This window comes from Dipodomys ordii, unplaced genomic scaffold, assembly GCF_000151885.1.
Source record: "Dipodomys ordii isolate 6190 unplaced genomic scaffold, Dord_2.0 Scaffold34, whole genome shotgun sequence".
NCBI classification, from domain to species: domain Eukaryota; kingdom Metazoa; phylum Chordata; class Mammalia; order Rodentia; family Heteromyidae; genus Dipodomys; species Dipodomys ordii.
The window spans coordinates 4,986,377-5,005,667 of record NW_012267250.1 but is presented as its reverse complement, the minus strand read 5'-3'; the positions used below and the strand labels follow the sequence as shown (position 1 = coordinate 5,005,667).

Here is a 19,291-nt window from a genome sequence, read left to right as displayed (position 1 = left end):
TCCTTGGCACAGGCTGAAATTTTCTTAAAAGAGACTCAGAAACACAACAAATAAAAAAAAAAAGGTTGACAAATGGGATTGCATGAAATTGCAGAACTTCTGCATGGCAAAGGACATAACTAGCAAGATCAATAGAAAGGCCACAGATTGGAAGAAGATCTTCACTAGTCATACAATGGACAAGGGTCTCAAATCTAAAATATACCTGGAACTTATAAAATTAAATCCCCCAACAACAAATCCTCAAAGAAACAACTGCCCAATAAATAAGTGGGTTAAAGACTTACAGAGAAACTTCTCTGAAGAGGAAAGAAGGATGGCCAATACACACATGCAGAAGTGCTCAACTTCCTTAGCCATAAAAGAAATGCAAATCAAAACAACATTGAGATACCACCTCACCCCAGTTAGAATGGCTATAATCAAGAACTCTAACAACAACAGATGCTGGAGGGAATGTCGACAGAAGGGAACCTTCCTGTTTATTTTTCTTACTTTTTTCACTAACATTTCATTTGAAAAAAAGGACATATGTTCGTCCTGAAGATGATACAGGAGTTTATGATTCATGAATGCTGAACACCTGCTGTAGGTACAGTGTCAACAGGTTTCATACTTCAGAATTTACACTGTCATTTATATTATAGTGATTACTTTGAATACATTATTTGGAGATTTAATCTTCTATCTTCTAAGAAGCTTTTCTCTAAGCTAAAGTCTTACCATATAGATGAACACTGAAGATTGTACTATGGGAAAGTCAATCCCCCTTTAATTACTTATTATAGGATTTATCCAACTTTATATGTGACCTTGCCATTGATAAGTATCAGGAATAAAAATCTCATTGATTTTCCTCTTTGTTTTCTGTTTATTTAGTAGGACATTTCTTTGTATATCTTTCCAATGAGACACAGGGCATAAATAAGTGAACATTGACATTGTTCATCTAATTCTACAGCATAAGTCTACATTTTGTATGAAGTATGGATAGGTATATATGGATATATAGAAGATGGGAGAGGAAAAGAGAGAGAAGGAAAAAGACAGAGAGGGTATCTCTTCATTTCAATTATCCAATTTTTGCACAAATCGGCCTAGATTAATGGTGAACACTTTTCTTATTTAAAGTAAATATATTGATGTATCCAAAATTTTTTCCAACTCTTTTGGGAAATGAGGAAAGGGAAAGCAACAGAATGGATTGTTTTAACTATAGTATGAGGTACTTATTGGAAATGCCATGATGAAACCCCTTGGTAAAATTAGTACGCACAGAATAAGAAATGATTCTTAGGAAAGTAAAAAGGTTCTGTTCGGGGTGGAGCGTAAGTGGAAGATGAGGGAAAATAAGAGAGCACAAATTGAGATAAATAAGGACATATATGAAAATGGAACGATGAAATTGGTATTACAGGTACATTGGTAACTTGATATTTTGAGAGATGCCTGACTGAGGGCCTTTCGTTTCCAATTCCCATGGCTTAAAATGTTCCTTTTCCAAGCATTCACATGATTTGCTTTTGTCTTGCTTACAGGTTTATAGTTGGAAATTTTCTTCTACATAAATGTTCATAACAATGCTTGATAAGAAATATACTCATTATCTTGCCTATGTAATTATAACCCTTCTGTACAGTATGTTCACAATTAAAAAAACATTCATAACATGTAGAAACACTATACTTTCCTTACACACTTTTTCCTGTTTGCTGTCTAGAAAAACCAAAGGCATTATTTTATTCACTTTTTTTTGATTTGCCTTTTTTTCTTTTTTCTTTTTCTTTTTTATTGTGAAAATACCATACAGAGGGGTTACAATTACATGGGCAAGGTAATGAGTACATTTCTTATCAAGAATTGTTGCCTCCTCCTCTGTTACCCCTTCCCACCCCTTCCCATCTTCACCCCTCCCCCCCAGTCTTTGGCAACTAGACCAGTGCCAGACAGAATGCTGTGTTGTAAGTACAGATATGTTTTCCTGCAAAAGACAGATTCTGTTCTTTATGACTAAACGATGACATATTACCTACATAAATGACATTTGCTTTATGCTTTCATTAACTCTAGGGAAGCTAGGATACTTCCCTAGCTTAGCTATTATATATAATACTTCAGTGAACATTGGCATGCAAGAGTCTTTACTGTAATGTGGCATATTTTTTTATCAGATGTATGCTCAAATTGGTATTGGTGAATAAAATTTCAATTCTGTTTGTTATTTTTTTCAGTAACTACCATACTGGCTTTATATATAGATTCATTTTCCATACTCTCACCATCATGTACTGTTTATTTTCTTGATGATCACCATTCTGACCCCAGAGAGTGATGAAATCTCAGTGTTCTTTCAATTTGTATTTCCTTTAAGACAAAAGATATCAAACATATTTTTGTGAATGCATTGGTGTTATGTACTTCTATCTAGAATTGTCTGAGATTATCATGTTAAATGAGTAAGCCAAGTATGGAAGGACAAAGGCCACATATACACAATCTAGTCAGAGAAAGAGAGAGCGAACATATGTGTGACATAATTGGAACTGTAAGACTATGTGAGACTGTTTGTCAGGGTAAAGGGAAATAAGAGAAATGATGAAAGGTGAATAACATCCAAACACACGTGCTATTATGTTATTTCCCAAAATGCTGAAATAAGATTACAGGATGACCCACTGTGATGAGATATACAAGATATTATGCTGAAAATGAACTTTACAACTTTGGTTGGGAGGGAGGAGCTCCTCTTATAAGAGCTGGGAAGTTGGCTCAATGGTAGAGTGCTTGCTTGTCTTGCATGCATGAGGCCCTGGGTTTGATTCCTCAGCAGCACATAAGCAGAAAAAGCAGGAAGTGGCACTGTGACTCAAGTGGTAGAGCACTAGCATTAAGCTGAAGAGCTGAGTGACAGCGCCCAGGCCTAGAGTTCAGGCCCCAGGACTGAGACACACACACACACACACACACACACACACACACTCACACACACACACACACACACACACCTCTTGTAGCACATGTATATATATATATATATATATATATATTTGTAATTGTAAAGATACTGTACAGAGGGGTTACAGTTACATGAGTAAGGTAATGAGTATATTTCCTTTGGAGCATTGTTATGCCCTTTTTTGTTTTTCCCCAACCATCCCTTCCCTCCCCACCTCCCCAACTCCTCCTCCCCACCCCTCCGAAGTTGTAAAGTTTGTTTTCAACATAGTGTCTTGTACATTTCATTGTTACAATGGGACAGCCTGTATCCTTATTTCAGCATTTTGTTATTTCCCTTCCCCTTCCCAAATTAGAAAAATGTATATAGAAGATGTGGGGCACCAATTGTTACTTCTTTTTCATTTCTGTACTCTTTCTCTGATATGTAAGTTTATCTGATTTGGGGAAGGGGCAGGATAAAGGGTGAATTCATTCAGTTGTGATACTATGTTGGAAATGAACTATATAACTTGAGGGAATGGGGATTGGGTGGGAAAAACCTGGGAGAAATTAGGGAGGAGCTAACATTGTTCCAAAAGAAATATACTCATTTCCTGAACTATGTAGCTGTAACTTTTATATTAAAAAATAAATAAAGGTAAAGAACACAATAAGCATAAGTAAAATATAAAATACAAGAAAAGAAATACACAAGTTTCTGTACGAAAATGGAATAAGAAAATTCTCTACAGCTGTTGAATAAGAGAGAATACAGTGTACTAATCTCACTAAAGCACTTAGTCAGGATTGTGTAACAGGTTCTTTTGTCCACTAGTGAGTAGTGAACAAGAGGAAAGCAAATGGAGAAGTGAAGAAAGGTGAATAACTATGTGTGTGTGTGTGTGTGTGTGTGTGTGTGTGTGCGCGCGCGCACACACACACAAATAGAAAAAGGCAGCCTTTTACAATTCTTTAAGGGGGAAAAAGGTAGATGCAGAAGACTGATAAATGAGTTTAATTTCTCAGGAGATGCTGTATGCGTATATGGAAAATCAAAATGAAATGCCTTTGTATATCTAACATATGCTAATATAAAACAAAAATGTGATAGCTGTCAACATAATCTGATTTCTCTCTTTTAGGGACAATTCATAGATTCATCTAATTTCAAGGTCAGCTACAGCTAAGGTTTCAAACAGCACCATCAGTTTCTGGCATTTTCTTCCACCCTTTCTATATCTATATGGTAAAGGTAGTGAGTAAATTCTGAATTTTCTGTATGAAAACATAGAAAAATTCTAAAGTACCGCAATGCCCTTTTCAAGATCCAAAAGGTCAACTTAAAGTAAATTAGTAGATTTATAAATGAAGGGCACTTTTAAGAAGATTTATATTAACATTTAGGCTAATAGTGATGTTTTTATGTTCCTATAATTGCATACCTTTATAATTTATTGCTGTCCTTTTATAAATTAAAATGTATGTACGTGTGTGCATGTCCATGTGTGTGTTGGGAGATGAGTAGTTAGCATAGTATACAATAGCATATGTCAACTTTATGTAGGGGAATGCTGAAGGGTCCTGTGAGAAAGTACACATGTTGGTATACATAAACAATATCTAGCTACCTTTCTCCACACCAAGTATACAATGCTCAAAGCAAGCTTATACTGTTCTGAGACTCAGAGACTGTCAAAATTGGGTCAGTGGGCTACATGCTTTGCTGCCCTCAGGGAAAGATATGCTTCTGGAATGTGAGAGGACTCAACAAGGGCTGAAACTACCCGATAGACTATTGTATGATTTGGAGCCAGCACATCTTCAACAATGGCATTTCTGCCTTTACGCAACATACATATAAAATGTGTCTCACAGTCAGGACAGTTCATGTTAAATCTCTGTCCTTAAACAGAACCCGTAGTGACTGTTACGAATGGTTGAGTTTGGATTTTGAGAAATCCCAGTGTATGTCCAGCTCTCGACTCATACAAGAGTCAATTTTGCCTAAAGTGTTTTTTTTCCTCCCTGAGAAATGGCAGCCCAAATTGCTACTTTCAACAGTATGAAGTATGTTAAAGTCACAGGTAAACTCTGACATGAGGATTTAGAGTGTTAGAAAAGGTTTTCAGTTTCCCAGCTAGCCTAAATTACTTTCATTGTGAGGAACAACAACAAGAAAGCTTTTCATCAGGTACTAAGGAAAATTCACCCTAACTATGTCATTAGCAATAGTAGTCACCTTCCCACTTTCAAATTTATATGAGGCTTTCTGAACTGCAGATGAACTGTAACACTGACTTTAATATCCTTGAGTCTCCTAGGTTTACAGCACCTGTAAGTATGCATTCCCAATTTAAAACAATGGGCTTTTCTTTCTGCCCTGAAATATTGGGATCTGTAATTGGAACATGTTGTGACTCATGGAAATTAGCACATTAGATATTAATGAGAATGTATTTCCCCACCAGACTAGAAAACCCAATCAATAGACCTGGAGTAAACTATGGAAATCAGTAAGTGGGTTTTTAAGTGAGTAACACGCTATCTGATACAGTGATTCTGGCTATGGGAAGCATACAACATGGATTTCCTGGGATGGCCTTAATTTCAAAAACTATGTGTTTTGTTTCACCTCCAATTAAACTGAGTGCTAGATGACACATTTTGAAGTTGATTTAAAGGAGTTGATCTCCTTTGGCTCTTCTATAGACATTTTTTAGGGTCTATATTGTCACTATTAGGAAGCAGCTACTTTTGACACCTGTGAATGACAGAAGATAGAGTCCAGTGATGCTCTTCAGCACCATCAGTACATCCTGCATTCCCACAAAAGAACAATTCATTCAGAACTATAGCAACAAACAAAGAATAAGGGCTTTGGGGAAATGGTCACCAGAACAACAAATTACAACACAAGAACAATGGAATCTTACAAACAACTGCAGAGGTACTGTGTATAGCAATGGAGCTGTATTTGGGGGTGGTTGCGAAGACACACATCAAATGTGTCTTGACCTATTTCCTGTCTTGTTTTAAGTTTTGTCATTTCTGCTGTGAAAGGACAGTTGTTTTCAGGGTTGTAGGAAGAGAAATTGGGAACTTCCCATTTCTGGCTTCATTTTTGTAGAAAATGATGATCAATTTTACTAATTAACATCATCTTTTGATAGGGTTATGATTTTGGGTAAAAGTGACCATGTTCATTTTTCCTGAAGATAGATGACTCTGTATGATTAATAGAATAATTTGAAACCTCTGTACCTGTTTGACATAAGGAACTTTTGTTCTTGCTGTTCTGTTTGGTTCCCTGCCCTTTTAACTGGACAGGATTAAATAGCTGTGCTATCCCTAAAATTAACTTTTAACAAAGGACTAATTGGAATGTACATACTGTTTGGGCAACTATAAACTAGCTACTAATATTTTCATAGCAGTCATTAAGACTACCTTAGGTAACTTGGCAATAAATGGTTCTTACTGTGCTGTTTTTTAAAATAAAACCTCACCATTTACTGCATGTCCTGAGCTGTTTATTGTTCCAAATACTGCCAACTCTTGTTGATTATAGCTTAAACATGCAAATGCTATGATTTTCCTGAGATTGTGATGAAGAGGTAGAAACAGAAACTATGCTCCTGAAGCACACTCAACAAATAGCTAATCAGAGGCAGTTTTTGAGTGAAAACAACAGGAGAGCCAATTGATCTTGAGAAATGCCTATGGATTGGTTTTATTTTGTTGTTTTTTTGTTTTTCACTTAACTACCAGGCATTTGTTGAGTTGCAGCTGAGAAAACAATTTATTTTAGATTATAAATAGGAAACAGAATATTTACAATGGAAGGCTTAAGAAAACTGAAGAATTTGACTATAGATTTCTTATTCCTGTTTTGAATAACTTTTTTTTTTTCCTTAAACATGGATTCACTAAATCCAATAATGGTCTTAGAAAAACATGAACTTAAACATGTCTTTTTCATCCCTGAATTTTTTCCTGCTCACATATACATGTCTCACACACAAAAAAGGAAAGCTGTCCTCCAAGAGACCTTTAGACTCAGAAAACACATTTCAGAGGTGGAGGAAGAATTATCTACCAATAAGTTTGACTCAGCACATCAAGAGTTTCTTCTGCTCCTTCCCCAAATAAAAGCAGTTTGTTTTGGTTTTGATAAACAAATGGTGAGAAAGTGCAATAAACAAATGGTGAGAAAGTGCAATAAACAAATGGTGAGAAAGAGCAATAAACCTTGGTTGCCATGACCCATAGTCCTAATTTAACTACAGTGCAAAGACTTAGAATCAGAGGCTCTTTCTATGAGACATGATGGAAAATTCAATGAATAATGCTTAAAATCGCAAGCTAACTATATTTATCTACTTTATCCTTTTACCTCGATTTGTTTTATTTTTGAAATTAATCTATGTGCGTTCATAAATGTTTCCCTATAATAAACAGATATGTATTGGGGATATATCTGGTCAATAATAATTATAGACACATGCATGTGTATGTGTATGTTTACATATCACACATAATCTGTATATACACAAGATACACAGTAGATTTTCCACAGCCACAAACACACAATTTTACTTATGCTAACTTGTCTTTGGAAATTCTATAAAAATTACAGAAAACATGTAAGCTTGACATTAAAAAATTCCATGAAGAAATATCATCATATCACATTAGTAGCAAATATTTCAACTGTAATTCCCATAAAACATTGACTTTTGTATAAATGTGACTCAGTCATGAAAAGCAGAAAGTAATCTTGATATGCTCCTACATTTTATCAACATTGGGTGGCATGCTATTTTCCCCAGTTCTCTAGTACTGTTCTTTCCAGAAAGGTAATCCTCCTAAAGGTCTTCATTGCCTTCTAAATCATCATGCTGGAGATCAGGTGCAAAGCTATGAATTTTGAGACAACACACTCAATACAAAACACTATTCCTATTATTTCAGTGCTTAAATTGTCCCCAAATTGATCTTACTGACTCCATTCCAACAATTCACATGTTCTTCAAGAACATAACCATCACTTTTGGAGTATTCTTCTATGCTGTCTTTTAACAAGATGTTCCAGATTTTTTATATTGTATATTTTTATATTGTATATTTTTAAAATTTATATTCTTAGAACTAACCATTTATCAAATTCTGGTTTCTGGGGTGGGGTCGGAATTTTTACACATAAACCAAATATTCCTCTAACCATTTCTATCACAATTTTGGTCGCAGCTGAGAGACAGACAACAGTCAGACAGACAGATAACTTCATGTACACACAGAAAAGGGCATATTGATTCAAAGAATTTGGCAGGACATAGACACATAGAGGCTTGGGTTATGTAAGCATCGTTTCAAGGAAAGGACACATACCACACACACACACACACACACACACACACACACACACACAGAGAGAGAGATAGGAGGGAAAGGAGAAAGAATGGATAGCATGATTGTTTTTAAAGAAATTTCATCAATTTGTTGATTGAAGGACAAAACATATTCTGGATAATTTGCATTTTTAAGTTTGTTAAATTTATCTACCAAGAAATGCCTAAAACAGAAATTTATTACTGTGCAGAGACTTAGGTTTTCAATCTCAAAAATCATGGAGTAGTCAATGTGTTAATTATCCTCTCCTCTTAATGTGTGACTATTCCTGTTTATTAATAAAAACATCAAAACTAAGAGAGTTGTATATCCAAGAGTACACATACATACACACACACACTCATATTTAGCTACATTTCCAAATTTCAGGTTTATATATTACATCTTATGACTTTTTTTGAGAATTTGAATTAACTGATATTTTCATTTAACCTCATTTTAAGAACAAATTGTATATTAAAATTTAAAAAAACAGAATAACACTAATGGACACAAAATATTTTTTAACTGACACTGAAAATATATTCTTCATGACCACCTTTTTATTGCAAGGCATCCCAATTACATAACATTAAGAGTACATATATATATATGTGCATGTATATATATGTACATATGTTTATGTATGTGCATGTGCAAATATATAGTTTGAAACACTGTTGTCTTGAATAGCAAACTTTAATTCTTGCTCTCAACTTACCTAAAATCATATATCAGAATACATTGTCTAAGTGACAAAAGAGATGATCATCTAAATCCTTTGATATTATCTATACAAGAATTCCTATAGGCTAGTGCTTTGTCTCAATGTGCTATGAAAAGTGTAACATGATTCTCCATGCACAGTGTATCCTCTACCATGTACCGCTTCATGGATGTGTTCATTTTTTTACATGAATAGAATGATAGTTTAGAGATATGTTTTCTATTTCACAAGTTCTTTTCCTGGTTCCTATGAACACTTCTCACTTAGATAAACTTTTGTCCTTTGCTTCTGAAAAGTTTCTGACTCAAAATCAGATGCACTTAATAATTTGGTTGAGTTGACTACAAGGAGTAATTGCTTTTGATTAATAAACATGTTATTTGTTTTGCAAACCATTATTAAAGAAATTGTAATTTTATCCCGATCATTTCATTAAGATTTTTGTGAACTTTCAGAAATACTGACATCCAATATACAATCCTTTATTCTTCATCTTGTCATTTGGCCACATATTATTATTTATTTTGTTTTGGTGAAACTGAGATTTGAACTCCAGGCCTGAGTAGCATAGAAACTGCTGTACTACTGAGCCACGCTCCTGTCATAACCTTTATTCTTTAACAGTGAGCTGGACTTAGGTTCTTTTAGTTTCAATATTACATAAACCACTTGGTTATTGAATTCTGTTTCTTTTATTTAAGGCAACTGATCGGGAGGGAGACCCAATAACCTATGCCATTGAAAATGGAGACCCCCAGAGAGTTTTTAATCTTTCAGAAACGTAAGTTTTGAAAAGTTAAAAGTGAAGTGATTTATGGTGAAGTGATTTATAACCTGATTTTCCTTATTTTAATGTTAATATAATATTCATAAGGGATTGTACTTATAATCAGAAACTTTCAGCTGTTTGTACTTTTATTTTCCCTTATGAATGTTAATGAGAACTAAGAGGCTAATTTTGAACCCAAAAATCTTACCCAGGAGACTATTTATTTATTTTAAGCATTTTTACTAACTAAAATCCACTGAGGTGGAAACATTTCATTTGCAGGCATAGCTTGGGATTAATTGAATGCCTTTAAAGTTGTCAACTACTTCTAATGGCAAGGACAATCCTTCAGAAAGTAACTTAGTACTGAGCCTTTTATTCAAAAACAAAAATCTTTTAAACAAGGTGTGTTATAGATGCACTTATGATTAGGTGATGTTTTGGTTTGGGTTTTGTTTTCTTTTATCAGTCCTGATACTGGAACTGAGCCTGGGCACTGTCCCTGAGATCCTTTTGCTCAAGACTAACGTTCTTCTACTTGAGCTATAGCATAACTTCCTTAATCATCTGTGATTTAAATGGAGATATGAGTCTCACAGACTTTTCTGTCTGGGATAGCTTTGATCCATGATCCTTAGATCTCAACCTCCTAAGTAACTAGGAAAAAAATTAACTTTTATCCATAGAATTAATCAAATTATATGTTGTGTCTTCTACTTCCAGAATGAACAGGCATATGACCATGAGTAGGAAGATAATGTATATTATTTATAATAAATCATTCTGAGTCTGAAAAAATTGTTACACTGCAGATATAATATTCTTTTCATTTAGAAATAATCGCAAATAAGATAGATTTCTTTATCCCAGGAATGAATTAAATCTCATTTTGATTTTTTTCACTAGAAGATAAGGAATCATCACAATTATCTTATTCAGTTTGGCAGCTTATTGTTATTGCTAAGAAACTTGATAGTCTTAAAAAGCCTCTTTCAATTTGCAAATGGAATCTTAGTATTATCCATCTTAAGTGTGGAAGTTCTGATTGCTTAGTTGGAAATAAAACAATCTAACATAGTTTTGTATAGAAAGCACACTGGTTCTGACCTTGTATTTCTCTATCTTACTGTTGATTTTTTTCTTCTGCTAGTACAGGGATTCTAACCTTAGGGAAAGCCCTGGATAGAGAAAGCACAGATCGTTATATTCTCATCATCACAGCTTCAGATGGCAGGCCAGATGGGGTGAGTATACGCCATACAACAGGCTTCGCAAATTAGTGTTTAAAAAACTTTGACTCTTGTGTCCCTATGCTCTAAAATAAATGTGCTATAGTTATGAATTAATCTGTTCTAGACTGGAACACATAAAATTATGAATTAATCTTCTTTTTACCTGGAACACCCATAATTAGAAGAAGTGCTTTTTTTCCCCCAGAAGGTTCTTTTAATTAATATACCTACACTCTGAATGAGATCTGGGGTTAGAACCTTTGACTTTGTAGTTCAGGCACTTATGATCAGATTCAACTTCCATCTACCAGGACAGTGAAACCTAAGTTCTTCTAAGAATCATTCTTAGAACTATAAAATGCGTTTTTCTGCTAGGTTTACCATGTGGAAACCTCCTTCACTTACTGCCACTTTGAGGTAGATTTATGGATATACCTGTTTATGAACAAAGCAAACGCTTAATTGATAAGCTTGATGATCATCAGTGTGATGACAATGATTAAAGCTGACCCTTTACTTTCATCCAAAAGATACATCCTACATCTTTTGGATCCAAAAGTCAGTTGTTTATTTTTTTGTTTTGTTTTGTGTTGCCAGTCATGGGGCCAGAACTGTGGGCCTGGGCACTGTCCCTCAGCTCTTCAGCTCAAGGCTAGCACTCTATCACTTGAGTCACAGCACCACTTCCAACTTTTGGGGCTTATGTGGTGCTGAGGAATTGAGCCCAGGGCCTCATGCATGTAAGACAAGCACTCTACCACTGAGCCACCTTTCCAGCCCCCAAAAATTAGTTTTAAGAATAAATAAATTTATGTAATCTTTCTTCAGTAGGTTGTTGATGCTGTTGGGTTGCTTAATAAGACCATGTGCCTGCTGGTTGAGTACTCTCCATCATTTAGCTTAGTCTCACACTTTACGTTATTTTTGAATTATTCAAATTATTTGTCTATCTTCTTTAAACTACCATATTCACAAACTACATATCCAGATTTTTAAACATTGTAATATTTTTTTTATCATGGCTGGTGTTTTATTTTTTTTAGCCATTCATTTTTTTTCATTCTCCTTAGTTAAATGCTTTAGTGCCAATCAGCACTGTTGTCTCAAATAATTTCAAACCCAGGATAGACAAATAAGTTTCAATCTTTTCAAATAGTAAATGATCTCCAGTTGAGTTAAAATCACTTTTTGGATCCACATGATAACTTGGCTAAGAATATATGAAAATGTCATCCTTCCATTTACTTCAGGATGCCTTCTGAGGAAATAATGCTATTATAAGAAGATGAAACTGATACTTGTATCATTTCATAGTCTTTGTCAAAATGAGAAAAATAGGAAGAATTAGCAAATTTGGTAATTGCATATTTTGTATTATAAAATATTTGATATTTCAGACATTAAATACTATACCAAATATAAAATGTACAGTTTTAGTACAGTACTAGAGATTATCAGGCCCTATAGAAACGACTCAAATGGCAGAATGATGAAGGAAAATAAAGGCTAAGATGAATTTATGTGTGTGCAATATCCTCTGTTTTTCTGGGCCTGTAGTACAAATGTGATCAGTAGTGGGATTCTTAAAAAGAAATAATGAATAAAATACTTGATTAGACAACAATACAGGAAGAAAATTGTAGGAAAAAAAGGAGAAAATATTTAGCATACATTAAGGGGTATAAGTAAAGTGAGTTGCAGAAGGGATATTTAGGTTAAAATTGGTATAGAAAAAATATGAAGCATAATGTGTAATTGTGAGCTGTGTCATATTATAAATCAAAAATTGATTCAGTTATATTAGCTGGGATATTTAAGGTCTGCCATTGAACAGAAAATTTCTTAAATTAGGGAAAGAATGGAAAATAAATAGCGTAGTTAGATTTCTGGTATACTCAAAATCAACTAATTATGATATTGTCCACTGGAATACACAATGTCTTGACTGAAATTAATGATTTTATTCTTAAAGGTATTTTCAGTAATTTACTAGAATATTTTGGTTCTTTTTGGCAAGGTGTCTCAACATGTCTAGGTATCCATTTTCTCAATCTATTGTCAGTAAGATTTCACTCAGCTTTACAATATTTCCTTTTTAATGAATTGTTTTATTTTCAAATGTCTGCATCTCATATAGAATACAATTAATTTCAGACATTTTTTCAGGTAATACATAATATAATTACATAATTTTAGACATATACTTTTATATAAGCATGATGTTGGGTTCCTGAAGTACAAAGTGATTACTTAAAAATAATACTCTCATACTTTGAGAGCCCTCAGATTGAAACATTTAAGTTGATATCCTTAAAAAAGTGCCAACAAAACCAGTACTTTAGCTTTAATAATGGTAATCTTTAAAATGAATAATTTATGAGCAGAGACCATAGAGGGTTGGATTTTTCTTAAATCAAAGTGATTACCAGCAATTTATATGAAATAAAATTTCAGAGTAAACTTGAATGTTTACTAAGAGTCAGAAAAGGGACTAGGAATGAATAGAGCTCACACTATTTTGGCCATTATTTATATTTTGTGAGAATATACTGGAAATTTTATCTGTCTCACCCATGTTTCCCATTTCAAAATTTATTTTACAAATTATGATCGGAAAACATATAAACTCTCTCTCTCTATATATATATAGTCGGTCTGGGGCTTGACCTCTGGGCCTGGGCACCGTCCGTCAGCTATTCAGCTCAAGGCAAGCACTCTACCACTTGAGCCACAGCACCACTTTTGGTTTTCCAGTGGTTTATTGGAGATAAGAATCTCACGGACTTTCTGTGCCAGGGCTGGCTTTAAACCGCGATTCTCAGAAAATTTATAATTTATTATAATTATTTTAACTACCTATCACAGCATAATAAGATGATTTTTTAAATTAATTAATTAAAAATTTTTTTGGGGTCAGTCATGGGTCTTGAACTCTGGGCCGGGGTGCTGTCCCTCAGCATTCCAGCTCAAAGCTAGCGCTCTAACACTTGAGCCTCTTCCAGCTTTTTTCTGTTTATATGTGGTGCTGAGGAATCAAACCAAGGGCCTCATGCATGCACGGCAAGCACTTTACCACTGAGCCACCTTCCCAGCCCTGATTTTTTAAATTTATATTTTATTATGTTTAAGTCATACAAAGGAGTTTCAATTCAATATGTCTATTTGTGGTCTTTTTTGAAATATTAATATTCATATTTATTTTCAATTACTGACTATAGAAGAATTTACCAATTTCTTAAGAAAAATAATACCTATTTTTTTAGTGTTCTTATGTTTTAGCTGAAATATATTTGAATAAAATCTTTATGAATGGATTTCGTTTGAGAAGTTATATTATCTCATTCATTTACAGAGCTTAAAAATGATTGTATTTCTTTTATTTTTTTTAAACTGGAGGAAACATGCTTTATCCTTTCAGAAGTGTTCTGAAACGTTCTTTAAATCTGACTAGGCCATGAACGATGAAGGAGATTAGGAGATACTTTAGTTAAAAATTCTAAGTAATATACATACAAAAAGTTAATGTTAAGAATCCATCTCAATCAACAAAGAATCCGTCTCAATCAACAAACTGGGCAATGGTGGTATGCACTGATGATCCTAAGTACTTTGATTCCATAAGTAGGAGACTTGAGAATTGAAGTTGACCCCTTTCTGTTAAAATGCTGGATATTCAACAAAGCATGCTGAGGAAGGAATAGGCTCACAAAAGATTGAGGCAATAGTGGAACACATCTGTAATGCCCGCCTTCCTAGATTGAAGAAGGAGGAGACAAGTTTGAAGCCAGCTAGTTGATAATAGTACTAATATTATTATTATCACTACTACTACTAGTCACAATCACAGTGGCAGTAGTAGTACTTGAAGAAGTAATAATAATATAATAATTATAAAAATGAATATCAGGGAGAAGTTAAAATTGTGAACTTCAGTGTAATCACACAGATTCAGAATCTAATTTCTAACAAAGGAATAGGAAAGCAGGAAACTACGTAGGACAAACTAATTGGACCAGAACTCTCCCTTTAACAAATCAGGTAGTGGGGCTGGGAAGGCGGCTCAGTGGTAAAGTGCTTGCCTTGCATGCTTGAGGCCCTGTGTTCGATTCCTCAGCACCACATAAGCAAAAAGAAAAAAGCCGGAAGTGGCACTGTGGCTCAAGTGGTAGAGCACTAGCCTTGAGCTGAAGAGCTGAGGGACAGCGCCCAGGCCCAGAGTTCAAGACACACAACCGGCAACAACAACAAAAAAATCAGTAAAGTCAGGCACCCACGGCTCATACCTGTAATCCTAGCTACTCAGGAGACTGAGACATGTGGATTGTGATTCAAAGCCAACCCAGGCAAGTAAGTCCAGGTGACTCTTATCTCTGATTAACCGTCAGAAAACTGGAAGTGATGCTGTGGCTCAAGTGGTAGAGTGCTCACCTGGAGCTGAATAGCTCGGAGAGACCATCCAGACCCAGAGTCTAAGCCCCAAGTTCCCAGTCCCCCGAAAAAAATCTAGTGGTAGACTTTCTAAAAGATGTAGAGAAAACAGATAGATAGACAGACAGATACATACATACATACATACATACATACATACATACATACAAGCATGCATAGAAAACATACAAAATATTTTCAGTGAGTAAGTGAACCTAAAAAGTTAAGGAAAGGTATTTTCTTTCTTTCTTTTTTTTTTGGTCCGGTGGTGGGGCCTGAACTCTGGGCCTGGACGCTGTCCCTCAGCTCTTCAGACCAAGGCTAGCACTCTACCACTTGAGCCACAGCGCCACTTCCGGCTTTTTTCTTTTTGCTTATGTGGTGCTGAGGAATCGAACCCAGGGCTTCAGGCATTCAAGGCAAGCACTCTACCACTGAGCCACCTTCCTAGCCGAAGGAAAGGTTTTTTCTTTTTTTTTTTGGTCATGGGGCTTGAACTCTGGGCCTGGGAGCTGTCTCTGTGCTCTTCATCTCAAGGCGAGCGCTCCACTGCTTGATCCACAGCACCATTTCCAGTTTTCTAGTGGTTTATTGGAGATAAGAGTCTCACGGATGTTCCTGCCCCGGCTGGGTTTGAGCTTCCTGAGTAGCTAGGATTACAGGCGTGAGCCACCGGCGCCCGGCTTTGGAAAGGTATTTTCAAATAAAAGTTCATAATGAAAAAATTATGAAGCTGAATATTATTACTGAAATTATATATATATATATATATATATATATATATATATAAGTCACTCGTAGGTCAATTTGAGATTGAGAAGATCAGCAAACATGGAGATATCAATAGACATTATTAAATCTAACGGAGAAATCAAATACAGTGATTAAAGACAAACAAAAATGATGCTAATCGAAATGCACTCCAAAAAAACATATCCTTTTTTGGTTATTTAACTTGTCATCAATGTGCTGTATCAAGCTCTTTCTTTTTAATTTATTCCATTTTTCTTTTTCCCTTAGGTTTATCCCTGGCAATCACTGTCTTTGATTCTGTGTCTTCTATATACATTTATCTGATTTGGGGGAGGGAAGGGAATAACAAAATTGTGAAACAAGGACAAAGGGTGAACCAATGCAAATGATACTCACAAAACGCTATATTGGAAATGAACTATACAACTTGGGGTGGGGGACCGTGGAAGAAAAATGGAGTGGTTAACAATGTTTGAAAAGAAATGTTCTCATTACCTTACTGATGTAACTGTAACCCTTCTGTACAGCACCTTTACAATAAAATAAAAATTTAAAAAATGAATATATTACAAAGCATTTGGGATGGTACAATGAAGCTAAGGATCAATAGACATAATTATACGCAGAAATATTTGTTTTATTGATTATTCAACGATACTCATGCAAGTCCTCTTCAGATTTCTTAAGAAATATATAAGCAAGACATTGTTCTATGTGTGTCTTATTATTTCTGCCAGAAATATTGATTCTTCCTGGGTGCTGTGAAACTCATTGAGACATGGAGAAATAAGCCCACGTGGTTCATGAATATTAGCTCCCATTTATCACAGAATGCTATGCATTTTATTTAATTATGAATTTATTAAGTTATACACTTCTCTTGTATATTATCCACTTACAGGTTACAGTACTGGATGGTGGATATAAAAGAATATAAAAGCATATAACTCCATGATATCCACAATGAGAATGTAAAAGAATGGAGTGAGGAAAATATAGCAAAACAGACTGACATAGAAATACAAATATATAAGTAGGCAAAAAAGGGGTCAGGTAGTTAGAAGAACAGTCAGCAAATTCCATTGTGGCTGCTCTTAAAATTTGGCTCCAGGCTGTCAATTTTAATGTCTTGTTCACCCTTGGGCAAGTTGGGAAGCAGTGTAACTATGAAACACATTTTATTTTAAACTGTTTTCACCTCTGACACAACTTGTAAGTGGTAATAGTTTTTTTAATATTTTTGTTATAAAAGCAATGTAGCTTCTTTGTACAACATTTGGAAACATAAATATGATAAAATAAATCTATATTCAATACAACCAGAACACATTTGATTCTCTTTATATGAATAAAGAAGTTATATATATACATATATATACATGTACATGCACAATGGATTTATATACATGTATGCAGCTCATAAATTAAATGACTTCTTGGAAAATATACAAGTAGAAAAGTGCATAAATCATAATCATTTAAATTGATAGTAAACTTATTTCTGAAATGCATGTAGATCTCTGTGTCTGACCTCTTTAACTCAAGTTGACATGCATGAAATCTATTAGCTTTAGTACTTTTACAATTAGTACATTCATTCTTATTACTGTATATTATTTCATTGAATGCATAAAAATAGTCTGTATTAATAGAAATTTGTGTTGTTTAAATGTTTGCTATATAGTTCTGTCCAGATATTTGTATCCTTTATAAGTCCTCTTTCTGTTTCTGCTGTATGCCCTAAATCTGATAGAACTAGGCAGAACATAGGAACTGTACTGAGGTTTAGACTTCAGAGGACACTCTCCAATTTGGATCATGTATGGAGCTGTATCTGAATTCTGTACATGTCATTGAATTATGTAGTATCTTTTGTTCACAGAAGACCGGAAATTTGTCTTTTAGTCACATAGTAATGGTAGATTCACTTTTGTACCATCCCCAGCGTTGTATGTTCATAAAGCACTAATTTTATGACCAGTATCTGCAACTAATGTTATTGATTTAAATGTGAAACATTAACACTATTAATATTTTCAGACTATTAACTTTCCAGATAATGCATATTAATATAGTGTGATTTTTTATTGTCGCGGTGTGATGTATAGAGGGGTTACAGTTACGTAAGAAAGATAATAAGTACATTGCTTGTCAAATTTGTTACTCTTTGCCTCATTTTTCTCCTACTTTCCTTCCCCTGTCCCCAGATGTACAGATCATTTTCAGCATATTGGCTTGTGTCTATCGCTATTGCATTGGTCCTCCCATTGGCCTTTCTGTCACTATTCTGTGGTTCTCCTTTACTTCCCTAATTCAAATAAACATATCTAAAATACCAGGATATCAAAATCAAATACAGTGACAACAGGGGTTTTACCATAGGGGAAGTACATACAAAAGAAACAAAAAATTACATAGGAGATGAAAAACAACAACAACAAAGAAAAACCTCTTGTGTCCCATATTTTGGAGTTCATTTTGCTTAGCATCATCTTATATGGTCATATGGACATATGTATTGAGCTATTCTGATCATCTGCTAAGATTATCCTAGATGTATACTAATTATCACAAATAAGGGAAACCATGGACCTATGTTTCTTTGGGTCTGGCTTACTTCACGTAATATAATTTTTTCCAAGTCTTTCCACAAATAGGGTGGTGTCATTCTTTCTGATGGAAGCATAGAATTTCATTATGTGTGTATATATGCATATATGCACATACATACCACATTTCCTTGATCCATTCATCTACTAGTTAAACACCTGTAGAAAACTAACATTAGATCCTTGTATATTACCCTACAATCAGAATCAACTCCAACTGGATCAAAGACCTCCAAGTAAAAGAAGACACCCTGATAACATTACAGGAAGGATTAGGAGAAACTCAAGGGCTTCTTGGCATAGGCTGAAATTTTCTTAATAAAGACCCAGAAACACAACAAATCAAAGAAAGGTTAGACAAATGGGATTGCATGAAACTTCAGAGCTTGGCAAAGTACAGAGCTAGCAAGATCAATAGAAAGCCCACACATTGGGAGAAGATCTTCAC

At 34.6% G+C, this 19,291-nt stretch overlaps 1 protein-coding gene across 14 annotated transcripts in view; it reads left to right on the top strand.

Annotated features, from left to right (window-relative positions):
- Positions 1 to 19,291, top strand: part of Pcdh15 (protocadherin-related 15) — a 453,622-nt gene that overhangs the window by 280,182 nt on the left and 154,149 nt on the right. For 13 of the 14 annotated variants that reach the window (XM_013017079.1, XM_013017081.1, XM_013017082.1 and 10 more), the window contains 2 exons: positions 9,754 to 9,833; positions 10,972 to 11,065. In XM_013017079.1, the coding sequence (XP_012872533.1) occupies positions 9,754 to 9,833; positions 10,972 to 11,065 (174 nt within the window). The remainder of the gene's footprint in view (positions 1 to 9,753; positions 9,834 to 10,971; positions 11,066 to 19,291) is intronic. The other variant, XM_013017077.1, reaches the window with a different exon arrangement.